This window comes from Peromyscus californicus, unplaced genomic scaffold (assembly GCF_007827085.1).
Source record: "Peromyscus californicus insignis strain IS unplaced genomic scaffold, ASM782708v3 Scaffold_17__1_contigs__length_78620276, whole genome shotgun sequence".
Classification (NCBI taxonomy): domain Eukaryota; kingdom Metazoa; phylum Chordata; class Mammalia; order Rodentia; family Cricetidae; genus Peromyscus; species Peromyscus californicus.
In genome coordinates, this window is record NW_026294469.1 from 7766074 (window position 1) to 7787672 (window position 21599).

A 21599-nucleotide genomic window follows, 5' to 3' on the forward strand; every position below is an offset into this window, starting at 1 on the left:
TCAAGTGGGATACAGAGAGTTGAAGAGTCATTTAGTGTGGGTCAAATCCCTAAATATTTGTTATCATGTAATATATCGAATTTATATATATTATAAATATAATATATATATATATATGTGTGTGTATTGTGTCATCACAGATATTGAATATTTTGAATTAGAATTTAGGGAAAATAGATTTTTTTCTAAATAAGTATCAAAGCCCTTGTAACATTATACACAGCTTCTGGAGGAAAAATTCTTAGGTGTCCTTACCCTGCTACTCACCATGCCACTCCGTTTTTTTCCCATTGCAGCCCTCTCATCCTCCTTGGTCACTTGGGTAACAATGACAGTGCATTATTTCACAATTATCAAACAAGTGAGGTTTCCAAATGTCAGGTTTGCTCAAACAGTGAAGGCCAGGTACTTAAGGCAGCTTCGTAAAAGTTCCTGTTTCCTTTTGGGTGGAATGAAAAGCATGCCCATCATTTCTGTCTCACTTTCTCAAAGCTCCTTCCCAAAGAAGGATTCTCTTATGAAGGCAGCTGGGGGAGGGCAGAATCAAGCATCCTAGCCTCTGAGTGGTTGGTATGGAGATGTGCTGTTGCATGCTGGGATGCTGTAGGGCTTGTCACTTACTGTTTTAGTGTGATCCCCCCATGTCTCAGGAGTGGGGTGCCTGGCGTTTGGCATCCTGTACGTTTATGTCATCATACAAAGAAGCATGTGTGACACTGGAGATGAAGGAAAGTTGAATGAGTCTCCCTTTGAGCTTCTTAGGAGTCCACTTTTTAAGTCATCCAGACAGACATCTTTGTAGGTAATAAAAATATGAGTCATTGAGGCAGGGAGCTGGCTCAGCAGCTGAAGGCAATTACTTCCGTGCCTGAAGAACTTGAAAGCCAAGTGGTGGAAGGAGAGAACCAACTCTTGCAAGTTTTTCTCTGACCAAAACACATAAGCTACGGCACACCCAACTCCTAAATAGATAAATGTTTAGAAATAGAAGTCATGGGTGAGAAGTGATTTATTAGAGCATGGACTAATTCTCAGTTAGTGCACCAGATTTTAAAGAGAAAATACATTTACGGAAAATGAAGAAATGCACAGACATTTCTCATGTGGACTACTCTTCCAGCCTTGCCAGTTACTATGTTGGTTTGCATCTGTCTCTGGGTGCATGTTAAATTGTCTCATCCCTGTGCCCTGTTTGAGCACTGCTTTTCCAACTCGTCCTGTGGAGACTTTGATCAACTTTGTGCACAATCAAATTGGCAGGAGAGACCACAGTATTGATAACTGGGATTCTCTGGGGTTCCATTGCACACAACCCTCAGAAAGTGCATGACAGAAAAGCGTGCTCCACAGAAGGGAATCCCAAATCTCTTGAGAGTTCTCAATAACTTCCAGCCCTTCCTCTCGGTCTTGTACATGTGACACTAACAGGCACATTAACATCCAATACCAGCCACTGAGTTATACTTAGGATTACAAATTTTCCACAGTCGTATCACATACCCGAATTCCACATAGCTCAAAATTCTACTCTACAAAACTGCTTAAAATGTTTAAGGAGTTTCATATAATCTTCTTTTATAGTTATAGCTAGCTGGGTATGATGACTTACAACCATAATTCTGACACTTAGGAGCCTGAGAGAAGGATTGTCATAAATTTGACGACAACAACGTGGGCTAGATACTTAGTTCTAGTCAGCCTGGGCTACTCAGTGACTCCTTCTTAAAACAACAACAGCAACAACAAAAACAACAACAACAAAAACTAGAAAGTGAAATACCAGAAGTTAATAAAGTATTGTAATAGGGCACTTGTGAATATTCCCCCATTCTACTAGAGATTCCTTAAGGAGTACTAGTTTATCATATAATATGTGGCCATTACTGGGCTAACACTGGATAAAAGAAAAGTCAGCAATTCATGTGATCTGCCTAATTTTGTAGGAGATAATTATATATATATATATATATATATATATATATATATATATATAGTAAGTATTTAAATATCAACATGAATAGGATAGGTCATTATCAAATTGATAACTGTAGAATTTAAAATAGTGATAAATGTTTTAAATCTGCCAGGTAGGAAGAAGCATCCATTATTCACTAAGGGTGAGTGACAGAGTTTATTTATGCTTTGCAAAGACCTCTAAATACATACAGTCTTTTCTTTGTCTCTTCACCTTCAGGAAAGGCATGTGATAAAACATGAACTAATGAACCAAACCCAAGACTGGCAACGTTTGTGTTGAAACGTTTGATAAGATTTTAGTGATTTGAATTCTGCTTGCTATTTTCCATCTCGTGCAAGAGGAGTTAGAAAACAACACGACCAGGACTGGCGACTTCAGGGGCTAGTACAACAACTAAACTCTGGCTTTTCAGGGGTGTTGTTTTGTATTCAATACAGTGGCTATACCTTAAGCAACTGCTGTCCCATCTGGCCATTGAAACTCTGTAGGTACCAGCAGTGGTTGGGCCACATAAGCAGCAGCCAGGCAGAATTCTGTTCCCCCAGGCACTGGCTCTATCAAGGCCACTAAAGGAAATTTTATCTAGATCTCTGTCCTTCAGTAGAACTTAGGATTCAAAGGTTGAGGTGAGGTGAAATCCTGCTAGCTCAGAGAGGCTGAATAGCAAGTACCTAACCTCTCTTTGCTTGTGTCTCCCAAAGGGGAAAAAAGAAAATGTGTCCTTCTCCTCAGCCCCAACTAAAGAAGCCTTGCTGTACTTAGCTCCTCCCTACCACTTCCTGTGAGCTAGTTGCTGACTCAGCCTCCTGACCCCAGCTTAATTTTATTCAATCAAACAAATGTAACACATCTTTGCGTCATTAACAAAAGCAGCAGAAACAAATGTAACACACCTTTACACAGTTAAAATAATGTTCCACAACACAGAGGTCGTCACAGTCCATGAACTCATTAGGACCATCCTTTCCCAGTACAATGTATTGACTCTATTGGTTCAGTTCCCTAACACATAGGTGATTCTACTGTCACATCAGAAATAGTACGGAAGGGCTACTGGAAATGACAGATGCTCATAATGAAACCATAGCAAATAAATGATTTATTAGCTACTTTACTATTCATACTACCATCCATTCCTTTGGGAGATTTATTTGATTGTGTGTGCGTGTGTGTGTGTGTGTGTGTGTGTGTGTGTGTGTGTGTGTGTGTGTGTGCATAAGAGCACAGTTGAAGACTTTTGGAAAATGTTTGCTCCTTACAAAGAAGATACATAGATGAATCAAATAATTAAGAAGAAAGAATATTTGTATACTTACTGGTTAAGTTTGGGTGGATTGATCAATCATTTTATGCTTCCTATTTGGGGCAACTAGCCTGAATTTACAGCTAGGCTGAGAATGTACAGTTGGTTAACATAAAACAATAACAAACAAAACAATAACACATGCTGGGTAATGCAGCTGATTTTTTTTCTGCTTCATCAGCTTTTATTTTCAGTGCTACAGATCTTTTAAGTTTATTCTTTTATTTTTATTTTATTTTATTTTTTTTACTAAAGAAGCACTAATACTTTTCATCCCATTCTTGTGACTTTAGTTAAAGCCTTCTGGGCTGCACTTGTTTTGATATTTTTCCTGCCACTCTTCAAGTCTTTAGTGTGAAACTTAGTGTAACCTTCTTTCACTCCTGCAGGCTCATCTGACCACTTAAGTTTCTTTGTCGGGCAGGTTGACAGTGAAGCTGGAGGGTCTGGAGGCTTTACAAATTAGGTAAGTCATCCCTTCATTCTTTAGAGGTGTAATCAGAGATAAGACCATTGGTATAACAAACACCACCACCTTCCTGGTCTGTGGAAACCTGATCACTAGCAAAAACTGCAGCTGAGTGTGCCTGGGCTCTGAGGTAGACATTGGTGGCTTTCAGTGCCGGCGTGGTCTGGTTGACCCTTCTCTTCAGCCACTTCATGTCTTCTCTGTGCTGTCCCTGAAATATTTCCTGTTCCTTTTTTCTTTTTCCTCCCTCTATCACATGGTGAAGTGACTTTTCCAGCCCAGGAAATTTCAACGATAAGATACAATTTGGAAACACGTCATCCACTAACTGCAACCTGATCCAAGGGCTGATGCTTTCCCTCTTTGCTAGCCTTTCTGAGGCAGTGAAGGAGCAGAAATAGGGGATCCATGGATGTTGTAAGGTGGAGCAACCTTTCGACTGAACTGATTGGCTTGTCAACCAAGAACAATGTATACACACATTGAACAAGTAAATGCTCCTTCTGCTGGATGCAGATGAACCCATTTTACAGCTATGAGGCTTCTCTTTATCTTCGTTGAAGCATCTTTTAACATTGTGGAAGCAAGAACATGTGTTGCTTGGCTGCTGCACCCCTGCAGGCCACACCCACAGTCCTGCTGCCACACTAATTTATTTTTTAATTTTTAATTTTTGAGATTAGAATATAATGACAACATTTCTCCCTTTCCCTTGCTCCATCCAAATTGTCCCATATAACCTTCCCTGCTTTTCTTCAAATACATGGCCTCTTTTTCACTGTTATTGCATGAATATATGTATGTATTTATTTATTTGGATGTATGTGTATATATTCCAAAGAAGAACCCGTTCAGTCAGTACAGTGTTACTTGTATGTATGTTTTCAGGGCTGACCATTTGGCATTGGACAACCAATTGGTGTGCTCTTCCTGAGGGAAGATGATCTCTCCTGCTCTTAGCTTTTCTCAGTTGCCTGTAGTTCTTTGTGCAGGGTTGAGGCCTCAAGGGGTTGTCCATCAACCACTTTCCACTTGGCATATTCATTGGTGTTCCCCTTGTTCAGTTTATCTTTGGACATATATAGTTTTAATGAACTTTTTCCATCTGGGCTGATGGATGTTCCCTCCAAGAGCCAAAATCACCTAACAAAGACCCCTAATACCAGACTGTAGCTAATGTTTTCCTGCCTGGCCCACAGTCAGGACAAATCTCTCTCACCCGCCAGTCCCAAGCCGCTTAAACCCGATCAAATAAACACAGAGACTTATATTGGTTACAAACTGTATGGCCGTGGCAGGCTTCTTGCTAACTGTTCTTACAGCTTAAATTAATCCATTTCTATTAATCTATACCTTGCCACGTGGCTTGTGGCTTACCGGTACTTTACATCTTCCTTATCCTGATGGCGGCTGGCAGTGTCTCCTCCACTCAGCTTTCCACTTCCCAGCCCTATTCTCCTCCTTGTCCCGCCTATACTTCCTGCCTGGCCACGGGCCAATCAGTGATTTATTCATTGACCAATCAGCAACACATTTGACATACAGACCATCCCACAGCACCTCCCCTTTTCTTTTCTTAAAAAGGAAGGTTTTAACCTTTACACATCTCCAAAGTCAGCTTGGTATATTTGGGAATTTGGGCGTAGCTTCTCTTACTACTTCCTGCTGGAGGGGGGCGCTGTATCTTCTGGGGAAACAAAGAAAATTTTAGGATCATGGAGTAGTCCGTGAGGCTGTATCATCTGAGCCAGTTGCCTTGAAACGGTTCTGGATGTTGGATCATCTGGGCCATGGTGTCATCGGAGACCTTTCAGGGGGTCTTGGCTGGTCAAACCTGATGTGTCTTAATCTGGAACAAATCCATAGCCTCTTGCTTTCTGTGGAAACAAAAGAGACTCTTTTCCAAAGCAACATATCCTTACATCCAAATTTTGAAGTCAAAGTATCTTTAAAATATACATACTGGTTTAACTCAGCTTCCTTTACAATCAAATATCTCTCTGTAGTTAAGAATCCCAAAGACAACACAATCCAGACTCTCTGTGTAATAGTCATCTCTACGTGGCTTATTTTTTATATTAATTTTACTGTCTCTTTAAAGACTTTATTTTTTAAAACCATGTATTTGTTTCTATACTGTATATATCACCTTTTTTTTTTGTCTCTTTTAAGCCTACGTATATTTTACACACATTTTAAACTATTACATCTGAATCTGTCTTATTGCGAATCTATTGCTTTAAGCTGCAGCAGCTGTGGCTGCTGGCTCCGCCCACCTCACCTTCCCAACATGGCGGCGGTATGCTTACCGCCAGCTCCCAGCCAGCTCTGGGAGCCATCGTGGGTCTATGCTTTTTATCCAAGCAGCATGTAGCCCAGAAACCTCTTTTTTTGTTTTGTACTAGCAAAGGCTAAATCCACAATGCAGCTTAATGTGCCACTTGCAGAGGCCTCATTCCCGCCATACGGCGGCAGGTCGAGCGCACACTCTAGGAACCCGCCAGTAGCTCAAACCGGCAGCTGCCGCTCATTTGAGAGAGACAATTAGGAAGCTATTTTTAGGTCCATTTTAGAATCTTTTTTCTCAGTTTTTAGGTGGAAACTCTTGCCACCACGTTGGACGCCATTTGTAGCTAATGTTTTCCTGCCTGGCCCACAGTCAGGACAAATCTCTCTCACCCGCCAGTCCCAAGCCGCTTAAACCCGATCAAATAAACACAGAGACTTATATTGGTTACAAACTGTATGGCCGTGGCAGGCTTCTTGCTAACTGTTCTTACAGCTTAAATTAATCCATTTCTATTAATCTATACCTTGCCACGTGGCTTGTGGCTTACCGGTACTTTACATCTTCCTTATCCTGATGGCGGCTGGCAGTGTCTCCTCCACTCAGCTTTCCACTTCCCAGCCCTATTCTCCTCCTTGTCCCGCCTATACTTCCTGCCTGGCCACGGGCCAATCAGTGATTTATTCATTGACCAATCAGCAACACATTTGACATACAGACCATCCCACAGCACCAGACATGAGAAGACCTCTTTTGAGTTGCTGTCCAGGGCTGTCCATGAAACTCCTTACAATACTATTCAGTGCTGCTGCCCTTGGTTACCCCAGAAGCAGGGCCTAGAGACTAATGAGCTGGAACTGATCATAACTCCCCTTCCCCAAGGACTAGCTTTCATTGTACAAGATGGCACAGGGGATGCCTCACTCCTGACTACTGGATAACCAGTTAGCGTGCTTTTTTTGCATTGAGTCTGACCTCAGCCAGTGGAGTGGTGCTGCTTGCATTCATGGTAGGGCTTCCAATTTCAGTTAAACTCTTGCAACACCTTCATGGACATAAGCAGATATTTGTCTCCCAGGTGATTACCAATCCCATCAAGATGACAATCACAATTAGCTATCACAGGTGGTATGCAGTCTCTGGATTTGGAAATGTGTGTAATGGCATGTGTCCACTACTGTAGTAATACAGAGAATATTTTTTTTATTCTCACATTCTTCTGTACTTTTCATCTTTATTGCTCTCCATCTCCGAAGCCTGTGGAAACCACTGGTTTATTTTATTATCTTGGTAGTTCTGTCTTGTCCACAGTGCTGCATAGTTGGAATCATGAGTACATAGCCTTTTCAGATTGACCTTTTTATACTTTCTAATGGGCAGTGATATCTTTTAATTTTTCTGTCTTGAGAACTCATTTAAATGCTGAATGTTCTATAGTTTATTTGTCCATTCAGGACTGAAAAACACTGTTCTTGCTTTCAAATTTTAGAAATCATGAATACAGCTAAGATAAGTGTGTTCATGGGTTTTTGCAAGAGTACATGTTTTTTAACTTTCTTGGATAGATGCCAAGGAGAGCAATTGTTAGATGTGTTGGGAAGGCTATGTTTATCTGATAAGAAGCTGCCCCATGAATGAAATGAGAGAAAAGTGGGAAGCAAATTAAGAAGAGCCATAGATCAATAAGCTCTGTACCTGTGCAGGCCTTATGAATGTTGCCAAAGTCTCCGTGACTTCATATGTGTGTCAATACTGTGGTGTCTGGAAGACACTGTTTTGTAGGTATCATGCATCTCCTCTAGCTCTTACAGTATTTCTTCTACCTTCTCTTCCATATAGTTCCTTGAGCTCTGAGGGCAGGGATTGGATGAAGACATCCCATTTTACACTCCCACTAGAAATGACTGAGAGTGATCTACATCGTTGCCAGCACTTGACATTGCCCATGGTTTAGATTTTGGCCAATGTAAAATGTGTGTCATCATATCTCACTGTTCTTTTTGTAATTCTCTAGTGGCATATAAGAGCATCATACATTTACGGGTCTATTCACCCCCAGAAAAGCTTCCCTGTTGAAGCACCTGCAGAGGTCTTTGGACCAATCTTTAATCCTTTTGTTACTGTCTTATTGTATTCTAAGATGTCTCCGTACATTTTAGATAATAATAAAATATCCCATATATCTTTTCTTTCAGTCAGAGTCTTTTCATTCATTCTTCTGATATGTTTTGAAGGACAAAATTGAAATCTGTCTTTTCATTTTTTCCCCATGCCCATGCTTTTGCTATTTGTTTAAAAAGTCACAGTGCATCCAATATTGTGTGGCTTTCTTCTTTACTGTCTTGCAGGAATTTATAGTTTTGTTTATGCATTTAAGCCTGAGACCCATTTTCAGTTAATTTTTGAAGACCATAAAATCTGGTTTAGGAATTATTTTTTTTACATGTGGCTATTCAATTTTCCCAGCACCATTTGTTGTAAATGCAGTCTGTATTTCTTTATGCTACAAGATACCTGAACCAAGTTTTCTAGCAACTTGTCTTGAAAGTTTGTTTGCCTTGTTTAGTGGTTCTTTTTTATTTTGAATTGAAAATAAAATTTTTTTTCATACAATAAATTCTGTTCATGCTTTTTCTCCTTCAGTGCCTTCCAGATCTTCCCTATCTCCCCACTCTTCCAACTCCATGCCTTATTTCTCTCTCTTTTTTTGTTCTTTCTATTTATTCTATGTGTCCTTTATATTAGGTACCTTGAGTCCATTTATTTCCCCATCCCTTCACATCTGCTCTCCACTCCTGCAAAACCCCCCTACAAATAAAACAAAATTTAAGAGAAAAAAGGGGGAAAATAAAAAATCTTGGTATGGAAACTGTAGTGTGTGACACAGTGAATCATACAATAAAACCCTTTGTCCATATATCTTTACTTGCAAGTGTCATTGATCTGGTTCGAGGCCTCTGGCTTCTATTACACTACCAATGCTGGGTCCTCACTGGGACTCCTTTGGTTATCCTGTTGTTGCCCTGTATTGTGGAGATCCTGCAGCTTTGGATCTACGTGTCAGGTCCCTTCATGTGCTCCTGCAGATCACAGATGGGGTGGGTGTTGGGGCAAGTGAAGTAATAACCCTGGTTCTGGGCCTGGGCAGCATCAGGGTTGGTCTACCTGCCAGGTCTCCCCTGTCCTCACCACCAGGGTGAGCTCTCCAGCATTGACCTTGCTAATTCTCCTCTTGCAGCAAGCTTTCTCTCTCTTTCTTCTGAAAACATACAGGTAAATAAAAAGAAAAACAAGCAAGGGCAAGACAAAATAAATAAACTAACAAAAGGAAAAAAGAGTATGATAAACATACACATACACACACACACCATAAAAATGAAAACCATAATATATAAACAGAAGACCAGAAAGATTAAAAAATGCCCAAACAAAGCAAAATGAGACAAGAAATCCTCCATGTATATCTTTGATTTGTTTTATGTTGGGCATCTACTGTTGGTCATGGGGCATAGTCAGTGTGGTGGTAGGTATACCCAGTGAAACTCCCACAGAGAAACTTATTTTTCCTTTGTGAGTGGTTGTCAATGGGAGATAGTTTCTGGGTTGGGAATGGAAGCTCATCTCTACTTTCCCATCTTAGCACTGGGCCCTTGTCTGCTTTGATCTTGTACAGGCTAAATATGCTACAGTAGTCTCTATGAGCTCATGTGAGCATCAATCCTTTTGTGTCCATAAAACACTGTTTTATTGGTATCATCCATCCACTCTGGCTCTTGAAATCTTTTTGCCTTCTCTTCCCTGAGCCCTTAAAGGAGGGATTTGATTGAAGCATCCCATTTAGGACTGAGTGTTGCAAAGTTTTACTCTCCACACATTGTCTAATTGTGAGTCTCTATAGTATTTTCCATCTACTGCAGGAGGAAGCATCTCTGATGATAGCTGAGCAAGTCATTCATCCATGGGTGTAGCAGAATGTTGGTAAGAATCATTTTCTTGTTATGTTCCTTTATCAGAAAATCATATTTGCTTTCCTCCTAGGTTTATGCCCTATCTAGTCTCAGGTTCTTGGCCACCCGAGCAGTGTTGGGCATAGATCCCATCTCATAGAGTGAGCCTTAAATACAATCAGATAGTGATTGGTTACTCCCTCCCATAGTGCTTGTGTCACTGTTGTGGGATGTTCTGTATGCTGTGAATCTATGTTGCTCTGATTGGTTGATAAATAAAATGCTGATTGGCCAGTAGCCAGGCAGGAAAAACAGACAAGGAAAATTCTGGGAAGAGGAAGGCTGAGTCAGGAGTCTCCAGCCAGACACAGAGGAAGCAAGATGTGAAGACAGACCTGAGGAAAGGTACCAAGCCATGTGGCTAAACATAAATAAGAATTATGGGGTAATTTTTTTTTTTTTTTTTGGTTTTTCAAGACAGGGTTTCTCTGTGTAGCTTTGCACCTCTCCTGGAACTCACTTGGTAGTCCAGGCTGGCCTCGAACTCACAGAGATCCGCCTGGCTCTGCCTCCCGAGTGCTGGGATTAAAGGCGTGCGCCACCACTGCCCGGCGAATTATGGGGTAATTTAAGTGTAAGAGCTAGTCAGTAATAAGCTTGAGCTAATGGCCATACAGTTCCTAAATAATATAAGCCTCTGTGTGTTTACTTGAGTCTGAGCAGCTGCAGGACTGGAAGGTGAGAGAGATTTGTCCTGACCACCGGCAGGCTGAGACACAAAAACTCTTCTAGCTTCAATTATTGCACCAGCATAACAAAGGATTAGAGGTTGGTTCATATCTGGCAGGCAGGTCACCATTGTAGATCTAAGGGTTTCTAGAAGGGTTTATGGTTATCTTTCTCCTTTGGTAGACTGCAGAGTACCTTCTAGTACTATGAACACCATCAGTAGGGGTGAAGGTTCTAGTTAGGCACTAGTTTGACTTCTTCATGTTCACTGAGATATGTAGGTGTTGTCTTCAGCAGTAGGGCCCAAGTCGTTCAATGGGCCCCTTTGACCAACAACTCCATTATATGTAACACATTCCAAGATTTTTTTTTTTCTGATTTTTATAGTTAATCTAAGTAAACAATCATAACACTTGTGAAGAAAAAGAAATTTAAATCTTAATTTCCCATTCTGTACTTCTCTTCTTTCCTTTTCTTGTTTTGGGATGTTAAGTAGGATGGTAAAAAGGAATAGTGCAATGGAAAATCCTTAACTGATTTTTATTAATTCCCCTTCCATCAAAAAAAGTAGTCCAGATATTTATAGTCGTGTTGAGCGTGCAAGTTAATGAAACTCTGAGATTAGTTGGGTCTGCAGTAGGAAAAGAAATTTCCTAAGGGAAAAAAAAATCTAAGATGAGAAGATTTGGATAGGGTGGTTATAGCAGACACAGTGTCACAGGTTATGGGATCCACATGAGCAAAGATATTATCCTCAACTGTAAAAATAAGCATACAGAACAGGAAGGAGACAAATGTAACTAAAGAAGACTGCTTAGTTTATAGTTCCAGGAACTTGGTAAAAGTGAGAACCTGGTGAGGAAGGACTATAAATCAGTGAGGTTGACTCATGGGTTTATGTCTTTATATCTTATGCATTGGATGGGAATTGGGGGTAAGTAAATGCTTAGTGGCTTGGTGAAATGTTTTCAGAAATTTAATATCTTTAGGTCCACTATGTATGGACCATTATTAGGCTTGCTGATCTATGGTGATATTTTATTTGTGCTGAAATGTGATTTTATTTGTATGTTAATAAATAAAGTTGCCTGGAGGTCAGAGCTAATAGCAAACCATAGCAGAAGTCTGGCAGTGGTAGCATATGCCCTTAATGCCGATCACATGATAGGCAGATCTCTGTGTGTTCAAGGACACCACCAGCATGGAGACACATGCCTTTAATGTCAATACCAACCATAGAAGACCTGGAGGTCTGTATAGACAGGCAGTGACAAGGAGGTCATGTGGTTGGGTTTACAACCAATGAGAAGGCAGAACAGAAAGTCAATAAAAAGACAGATACATAGGAAGTTAGGTCTCTTTCTCAGGGGAAAGACTGCAGCTGCAGCGAGGGAGCCAGGCAGATCTCTATGAGTTCGAGGCCAGCCTGGGCTACCAAGTGAGTTCCAGGAGAGGCGCAAAGCTACACAGAGAAACCCTGTCTCGAAAAACCAAAAAAAAAAAAAAAAAAAAAAAAAGCCGTTTTAGCTCTTTCTCTCGGACCAGGCGGCCTCGGCGGTGAGCAGCTGAGCCATGGCCAAGATTAAGGCTCGGGACCTGCGCGGCAAGAAGAAGGAGGAGCTGCTAAAACAACTGGACGATCTGAAGGTTGAGCTGTCTCAGCTTCACGTCGCCAAGGTGACAGGCGGCGCCACGTCCAAGCTCTCCAAGATAAGAGTCGTCCGCAAATCCATCGCCCGTGTCCTCACCGTCATTAACCAGACTCAAAAAGAAAACCTCAGGAAATTCTACAAGGGCAAGAAGTACAAGCCTCTGGACCTGCGACCTAAGAGGACTAGAGCCATGCGCCGCCGGCTCACCAAGCATGAAGAGAAGCTGAAGACCAAGAAGCAGCAGCGCAAGGAGAGGCTGTACCCGCTGCGCAAGTACGCGGTCAAGGCCTGATGGAAAGCAATAAAGCGCAAGACGGCTGAAAAAAAAAAAAAAATAAAAGCTGTTTTAGTCTCAGCTCTTAGATACTGCTCTGACCTCTTGGGCTTTTAACTCTGCATTTGGCTCTGTGTTTCTTATTTAATAAGACCATTATATCTACACTGATCTGGTTGGAAATGTGTAGGTTAGGATAGTAGCCTTCACGTGGATCATGGCTATCTTGGAGTTCCATGGATTCCTTTAAAGGTAATCTTAAAAAATGGTTTCAAGTCTTTACTTCCATTTGTTATTTTCTGAGAACTGACCCAGGAATTTATCATATGGATTCTCAGTTCCTAGCTTACCTTTCACTATGACTAATTTCCTTTCCTTATTTACCTCTCCCTTCTCTCCTCCCAGGGGATAATTTTATGTGTCAGCCCTCCGGTTCTGTCCATATAGTTTCTGAAGTAGGGTCTCTCACTGGCCTGGATATTTCCAAATACACCAAGCAGGATGGCCAGTGAGCTCAGGGATCTACCCTGTCTCTCCCCGCTGAGACTGGGATTACAAATGTACTGCCACCATGCCTAGGTTTTGAGTGGAGAGTGAATGCAGGACCTGTGCTTAGCTAACACTTTGCTGACTGGACCCTCTTCCATACCCTTCCCTTTTCCCTCATTTCCATCCATATTCTCATTCTGGTGCACTGCATATAAAACGGGAAGGCTGAAACATTGTTGATGCTAAGAAAGTAAAATCCTGTTATAAGAAGACATGATAAACTCTTCTCTAAGTATATGGATCCAGTGCATTTTCTGAAGCAAGAAAAAGCCTTGTCAGGCTAGTGCTTGATTACTAACATTTATTTCAGATAAAGCTTAATTTTTGACATAAAACTTAAAAGCAGTGTAAACAGTCAAGTAGCGTTAACTATGAGAGGAAATTTATTGTCAACTGATTATTTATTCAAACGAAGTTGATGCGTGATTCACTAGATACAAAAGAAACCGAACGGAGCTGATTCAAGGACTAATTAAAACAGAGACGGTTGTTTGACTTGAACTGTTTGAGGAACACCCAGGCAGGGGGATCGGGATCCATCCCTGGTGCATGGGCAGGCTTTTGGGAATACGGTGCCCGTGGTGTGGCATCTAGCGCAGCCTTGGTACAGTGGGAAGGGGCTTGGACCTGCCTAGGCTCAGTGTGCCGGTCTCTCCTGACTCCCCATGGGAGACCTGGATTTGGGGGATGTGGGGATGTGGGGTGGCTTGGGAGGGAGGGCTGGGAGATGGGAGGAGGGAAGAGGTGGGATCTGTGGGTGGTATGTAGAGTGAGTAGAAAATTTCTTAATAAAGAAAAAAAAATAAAAACAATGAAGCATATATTTTTTTTTAAAAAAAAGGACTAATTAAAATGTATGTACAGGTGTGTGTGCTAATTTCGATTTTGCCCACTCAGTAATATATTTTACATTTGTATTTACTAATATCTTTCAAAATATCAAATGTATTTTAATGGTTTGATTGATTACATAATAACCTAAAATATTAATTTGCCTAAGATATTTAGAACTTGATAATTCTGACGAACAGACACATATGCATGAATTGCCAACAAAAGACATCATGCATGAAAATACGTTGGTATAAAAGTCTGCAGGGAAAAAGGATAGAAATATGTACTCAAGTAGAAAAAAAGGCATTACATAAATATCAGATTGTGTTTTTTCAAAAGGATATAGAGGATACCAAATTCCTCTGATAATTTCTCCTTGGATGCCTTTAAATGGGCTAGTAATAGGTTTTATAACTAGCCAGCTTTTGCAAGGTGCCATAAGTTGTGTCCTTTGCAACTAAAGATGTTTTGAAAATTTTTATATGACATTTTAGAAAAGTACCTGTGACCACTCTCTTTTTCACTGGGTTTCCAAATATCAAGTTGCTGTAGTACATAGCAACAGAGCCGATGGATCTGGGGACAGCAGCAGCCCTCAGTGTACTTCATGGAGACAAGCAGAATAAAGAGAAGCATGTGCCGGGAGAGGAGTGGGGCCTCAGGCACGTGGTGATGGCTGTGACTAGTGTCCTTTGGTTTGTTTGTCTGTATCTCACTCTGGCCTGGAAAACACTGAGTAACCCAAGCTGGTCTTGAACCAGTGATCGTTCTCCTTTTTTATCTTCTCACCTTTCTGGGATTCCAGGAGTGCAGCATCTCACCTTGCTGACCATGACTATTTTTGTTCTTAGGATTTAACTCTTTCCTTTCCTTCTCATTTTCAGCCACTTGTTATTCCCAAGTCTTTGAGACCCATCTCCTCTTGCTCCATTTCTTGTCTCTTTAGTTCTAGGGTAGTCGTCCCTAGCCTACGGTGTTCTATTATTTCTAGTAGTTTATGTCTAACTGCCCACACATTTGCAAATACTCCCTTTTAAAAGCCCATTCAAAGACTCTGAATCAGAGTGTACAATCTGTTGCCTGCTGGGACCCTGACTGAGGCAGACTGTAAATTTCCTGAGGACTTATCTGTTGAGCTTACCCAGTAAATGTTAGCTGTTTTTACTTCTGCACTGTGGTGATATTTTAAAATGTAAGCAATACTTTTTCTTCTGATATTGTCTGTTATCATTTCAATATTCCCAATTAGAGCACCCAAGCTGCCAGTTCACTGCTTTATTGAAAGATTTTTGTTTTAACCAAAGCTGTGGAAAGATAAAGAGTGAGTTTGGGCTATGAACTGAATAGACTTCAAAAGACTGAAGGGTTATAATGACAAATCTAAAATAAAGCAAAAAAGCCAAGAAAACAAAACTCTGTTGTATGGGGCAAAATAAGTTCAGGAAAAGGATTCATGGAGTCACATCTGCTTAGAATTGACACTGTACTAACCTCCACCTTCAAGAGATGACAAAGCCTTCCTACAGGATCAGAGGTACAGGTATAGTCAGGATGATGCTCAGGAGATGCTTGGACCCTTGAACAAAAAACATCACTGCGAATTCTAAGTAGAAAGCCAGTCACAGCACAACCTTAGTTTTCAACAGATGCAAAAGTATTAGAACCAATGTTTCACTGGTCACAAGGGGCAATGGAGGACAGTTCTGCCTGGTGGATAAGTGGTCAAGAGCTAGACAAAAATGTTAGCAATATGAGCAGGAGTAAGAATGCACTAAAAAATACCAATGGACAATCCAGTGGTTTGGTGCTATATGAATGTCTCAGAACTTATATTTAACCTGAAAGGAAGACATTTCTGGATTGAATGACACTAGATTTTGTTCCCCAGGGAAGTGAAATTAAAATGGAAAAGTTAATTTTACCTATGATGATAAATATTATCATTTTCATATCCCAAATATAGAGACTTGGCCACAACCACCAAATAATGTAATTGCTATTCATGGAAGGAACAGACATGGGCAGTTTTCCATAGAGAGGTAATAGTATGTTCGAAGCTAAAGGGGACAGGGAGAGACTGTTTTCCAGCACATTTTCTGGCATTCTGGTTCTTATACTTTTTCCACCCACTCTTTTTTGATGTTCCTTGAGCCATAGATGCAGAAGATGTGATATAGATGTGACCTTTGGGGCTGGGATTTCCATGCTCTGCATTGTGTCCAGTTGTGGTATTCTGTGATGGTCTCCATTTGCTGTAAAGAGAAGCTTCATTGATGAGGGGTGGTGGCTACACTGATCCACTACATTTAGAATGCAGTGAGGAATTATTCTGGTCTAGTAGAGTGGTTGTAGTAGATTCTGTTCTAAATGAAAAAAGAGGAGAGGATATTGCTAGTGTGTGGAGTTTGATGGAAAAAAAGTAGGAGATGGGAATAAAGCTGCAAGTGGGGGTTATATTGTGGGTGATCATCATGAATGTTTGCCAGTGATGTCTATTTGGGAGACTCTGATAATCAGTAAAAACATCACTGTTGCATGTAGTGCTTCCTATGTCCTTCTACAAAAGTGGAAGATTAGAGAATTAAGGGCCCGATTCCTGCTGCACTCTGAAAATGGCTGGTCCTTCAGAAGACTATGTACTGGAGGCATGGTCCTCAGTGTGGTGGTTTTGAGATGTCAGAATTTCTGGGCATTAGAACCTATTGCAGTGTTTCTCAGCTTGTGGGCTTTGTCCCCTTTGGGGGAGGGTCAAAAGACCCTTTCATAGGGGTTGCCTAAGACCATTAAAAAAAAAGATATTTACATTATGATTCATAACAGTAGCAAATTACAGTTTTAAAGTAGCAATGAAAATAATTTGATAAAGTTGAGTGTCACTGCAACTTGAATAACTGTTTTAAAGGGCCACAGCATTAGGAAGGTTTAGGACTGAATTATTGAGATGGAGTGCATGGGACAGTATTTCTGTGAATGGACTAATGCTATCTTACAGGGTTGGATTGAGTCTGGAAAGAATGGATTCATTTCTAAGAGTATGTTATTACAAAAAGAGTGATCCCCCATTATCTTTCTTCCAGTTTACTATGTGGCTCCCCTCTCTTACATGTACATACACCATGATACCATCCTTTGAGAGACCCTTGAAAAACAAAGCAGATCTGATGTCCCGCTCTTGAACCTCCAAGAGCTGTGAGATGAATAAACCCTGTTACTTATAAAGTATGTAATCTCTCAAGTCTTTTGTTACAGCAACATAAAAATCACTGGGACAGTCACAGAGTAGTAAGTTCAGGCTGTGTGTCCAGGAAACTGAGTGCCTCAAAGTGCTAACATGTCTTCATATGGAGGAATATGTGTGCAGTTCTGCCCCAGATCCACAGTTTGACTAAGTTGACAAGAGGAAAGAGGATTCACAAAGTTGGCATTATGATGAGGTTGATGCTTTGAATGAACATTCTGGTGACAGTCTGGAGGAAACTTGCAAAGATTCAGGACTAGAGGCAGGAGGACCAGTTTAGAAGATTTCCTGTAGACTAGGTGAGGAGTAGGAGGTTGTGAAAGGTCGTAAATGACGTGAATGGCAAAGACCAGGCAGCAATTGGCAGCACAAAGGAACTGCCTGAATGAGCCGAATCTACTGACATCGTTAGGTGATATCCTTGCTTACAGCTTAGGTTTCTGCATGCAAAACACATTTGTTTGTGTTAATAAGCAATGCAAAAATATGAAATTTTGTTCCATAGAGTTTTAAAGAAGGAAGGCATTTCCTGCTAAACTTGAGGGAGAAGTTAAGCTCCCAGCTGAAATGGAAAGAAGACAGGCAAGGGCAGTGGGGGAAGGGACAGTTTTATGCACATGATTTATTTCCTAGCATATTTAGAGTACCTTCATTCACTCACACTTTGAATTTACTGTGTGTATTTATTTGAACTTTGTGGAACACTTAAAAATATACATTATAATAAGATTTGTTAAAAGAACTGTTTCCGTGCATAAGGAAATGTCTTAGAAACAGGAAAAAGAAAGGGCATGTGTATCTCTGCTGGTTCACATAAAAATGGCTGGTTAGTTCTCATTTACTTTGTAGTTGTGCCTGCCAATTTCCAATGCATATTCAAAACCATGATGAGATAAGGCAATTGATAAAAGGATTTCATCTGCCTTTCTTTCATTATATCTATCTATCTACCTATCTACTTATCTATCTATCTATCTGTCTATCTATCTATCTGTCTGTCTGTCTGTCTGTCTATCATCTATACAGTAATCTTTGGTGCTCTTGAATGTAGATCTTATGTGATATTGTTAATGGGCTGGAATACAGGCTTGAGCAATCTATTATTCCTTTATCATCTGAACAGTAATAGGTCTTATAGTGATTACCTGTTATGTGCCAAAGTCTGGACCATGGACTTTAGAAACATTAACCTGACCCTCCTGACATGCTTGAGAAGTAAGTATAATTAAACAGGAGACACACTGAGGAACAGGCCATTTTAACTGATTGGTGGACACTGAAATTAGACTTACAATCCCAATTATTTTCGAAGAATAATTTTGTTACTTTTTCTCCCTTGTGCCCATGCATATCAGCATTACACTGTGATAGGGTCAGACATGTCACCGGGATGGGACTACAGATTTATTTTCTAGTTCTGTACTATTTCTTGATTTTGAAAAGTATTCTGTGACAGAACCCAGCACAAGTAGTCATGCCTATTACTTTTTCCCAAAGCAGAGGGAACCATGCACCTGACAATACAGGAGGAAGGAAGTCTGGAAGACAGAAAGCAGTGGGAACAGACCGGAAGTGCTCATGCCTTGCTTGACTGCTCTCTACCCATTCAGCTGGCGGACTGAGCCCCACACTCTCATTCCGAACTTCACGCTCTGTCATACAAAGGGTGTTATATTTCTTCTTTATTTAGGTCTCTAAAAGAATAGCAATGGTTGGAAATCTTAGGAATTGACAGAAATTGCATAGCCTTCAGAATGAGCCTTCTCAAAGGCACAGAGGCTGAGAACTGCTATGTGTTTTGCAGATCTCAACCTTCATTTTTGTCTTAGGCTACAAATTCTATAATCCAACTAAACAGTTCTAAATTCTAGTCTCTATTTTTGAGTTTGACTCTCATCTGGAAAGCATTTGTTATGAATTGAATAAAGAAACCCATTTCAAACATAATTTAGGTGAAATGCGTGACTTCAGATCCAACTTGCAAATGTTTGTTGAAACATGAACAATAGGATGTTGAATTGTGTTTTTTGTAAGGAAATAGGTGTAGGGCTAATATTTTGGTTTGTCAGATTGATGCCAAATGTCCTTTTGTGGATGTGACATAAAGGAGCTTATTATTTGTATTTTTAATGGCTTTTTCATATGATTCTTTTGCAATATTACTTGTGTGCCAGGGAATGTTGGACATGCACTATTGGGTTGCAATGTTCAATTTCTTGCTATCCCCTGTGGAGAGGCTGGAACAGAATAGGCATGAGTACATGTCAGGAGACAAAGGTTGTAGGACAGTGAGCTAATGTCCTGACTAAGGAGTCAAAAGGCTTACCTTTCTTAAAAATGTCAACTGATGCTTTCCTTCAGCTTCCTTTCTCATAAATGACACTTTAGCCTTTATGCAAATAGAAACATCATGTACCCATGGTGATATAAACCTGATGAGGAGATTCATTCTGAGTCCATAATAATTCCGATGAAGGGAGCAAACAGCTCCCTTCAGAATCTGTGTCTTGTGGAAAAATTTGCAAAGCCAAAGGATAATTACTAATGTGTCTCTGAGGAATCACAGTGATTGCTTAATTATGTTGGAAACTTTTTTTTAACTTAGCAAATTTTTGATATGCAAAGACAAGAATTTTTTTTATATTTAAAAGTCCACATGTTAAATCACTTACACAGGTCTAAAAATTCAATAGGGAAAACTGTAATATGCCCTTCTTGAGACAATAACATTTGGAAATTCTTTCTATACTTTCATATCTTCTGGGTGGGTGAGTATTTTAAAATATCCATGCAAAGTCTGTAGTTCACTTATTATTGAATCTGGCTGATTTCTATCCCTCTGTCTGACAGAGTACTGTTTGTCAATTTTTCAGAAGATATGCCTTGCCTTTTAATAGGCATGAAGGAAGATATTGGATGCATTTCTTTCATACTGGTAACAAAGGAACTCAACATATCCCCCCTGGAAACTGGACGTATGACTTGAGAGAAATCAATACAAATGGGCTTGAAAGATCAGGACATAATATTATTGCTAGAATACAAGAAATAGATATGCTTCTCCATGGTAAACGAGCCAGTGAATCTTTTCTGAAATGACAGCTAGAAATTGTAATAAGACAAAGAAACTGGCCAATCTCCATTTTTTAAAAAAAACATTGGTGTTGGTATCAGTGTAATTTCTTCTTCCTTCCTTCCTCCCCTCCCTTCTCCTGTCCCCTCCCTCCTTCCCTCCCACTCCCCCTCTCTCTCTCCTTTCCTTCTTTCTTTCATTTTCTGATGGAGGGAGTAGATTCTTATGTGCTAAAGCTGGTGATGTAGCGGAAGATAACCTTGAATTATTCATCTTTCTTGCTCCATCTCCAACGTGCTGTAATTACATGTGTGAGCTAATATACAGTGAAAATATATAGTGAAAAAAAGCTAATATATAGTGAAATCCTTAAGGCTTATTTATTTTGTATATCTTCATGTATATGAGTATTTTTACCTGCATGTGTGTATGTGTACATGCTCAGTGTCCATGGAGGCCAGGAGAACTGTAATCAGAGTTATGGATGGCTTTAAGCGACCATGTGAATGCTAGTAATCAAATCCAGGTCCTCTGTGAGAGTAGCAAGTTCTATTTGCTGAGCCATCTTGCAGTCCTGTAGATTTTATGTGTAGGAAAAGTTAAGTAAAATCTGTTGAGCTAGAACTGATGTCAAAATCTGGGATTACACAGTTAGGATTGAAGTCAGAACATAATCATAGTGAAGGATTGGTTTGGAATAGCCTCAGTGTGACAAGTAAATATCTGGATGAGTGACAGTGAATGTATACTTGACTTTGATGTTGAGTTGGCCTTTCAAGGTAAGGAAGGCACATACACACAAGTGGTGAGGAGGGGGGATAGAGGGAGGGAGGGAGGGAGGGAGGGAGGGAGGGAGGGAGGGAGGGAGGGAGGGAGAGAGAGAGAGAGAGAGAGAGAGAGAGAGAGAGAGAGAGAGAGAGAGAGAGAGAGAGAGAGAATGAATTTGGTCTCTTTGTTGTTGACATTTTTCCATATCTTGAATGAGTTAAGAGTTAATATTCTTTTCACTAGCTCTCTTGTCGTGGCCTGAAAGGCCCATGGAGTTCGCCTGCCTGAAACTATTGATGCATAATACATTATATAGAATAATCTCTGTCTTGTCCTTTGAGCCTTGAGTTCCATTACCACTGCAGTACTTTGATAGTTAAGTTTCTGGGTAACTGAGAAAAGCTGCACACACCATGCCTTCTGTGTGCCTCTGTGCTTTCAAAGGTAGCGAAGCTCCCAGTGCCTAGCAACAAAGGCATGCTGATATAAATCTAAGCT

At 40.4% G+C, this 21599-nt stretch overlaps 1 protein-coding gene and 1 pseudogene across 1 annotated transcript; one reads left to right on the forward strand and one right to left on the reverse strand.

Annotated features, from left to right (window-relative positions):
• Nucleotides 1-3551: 3551 nt before the first annotated feature.
• LOC128113066 (ribonuclease H2 subunit B-like) lies at nucleotides 3552-10930 on the reverse strand (annotated as a pseudogene).
• A 1316-nt stretch (nucleotides 10931-12246) lies between these two features.
• Nucleotides 12247-12711, forward strand: LOC128112567 (60S ribosomal protein L35-like). The gene has a single exon (XM_052741600.1). It carries the CDS (start codon nucleotides 12286-12288, stop codon nucleotides 12655-12657), a length of 372 nt encoding a protein of 123 aa, XP_052597560.1. The 5' UTR covers nucleotides 12247-12285; the 3' UTR covers nucleotides 12658-12711.
• The last annotated feature ends 8888 nt before the right edge of the window (nucleotides 12712-21599 follow it).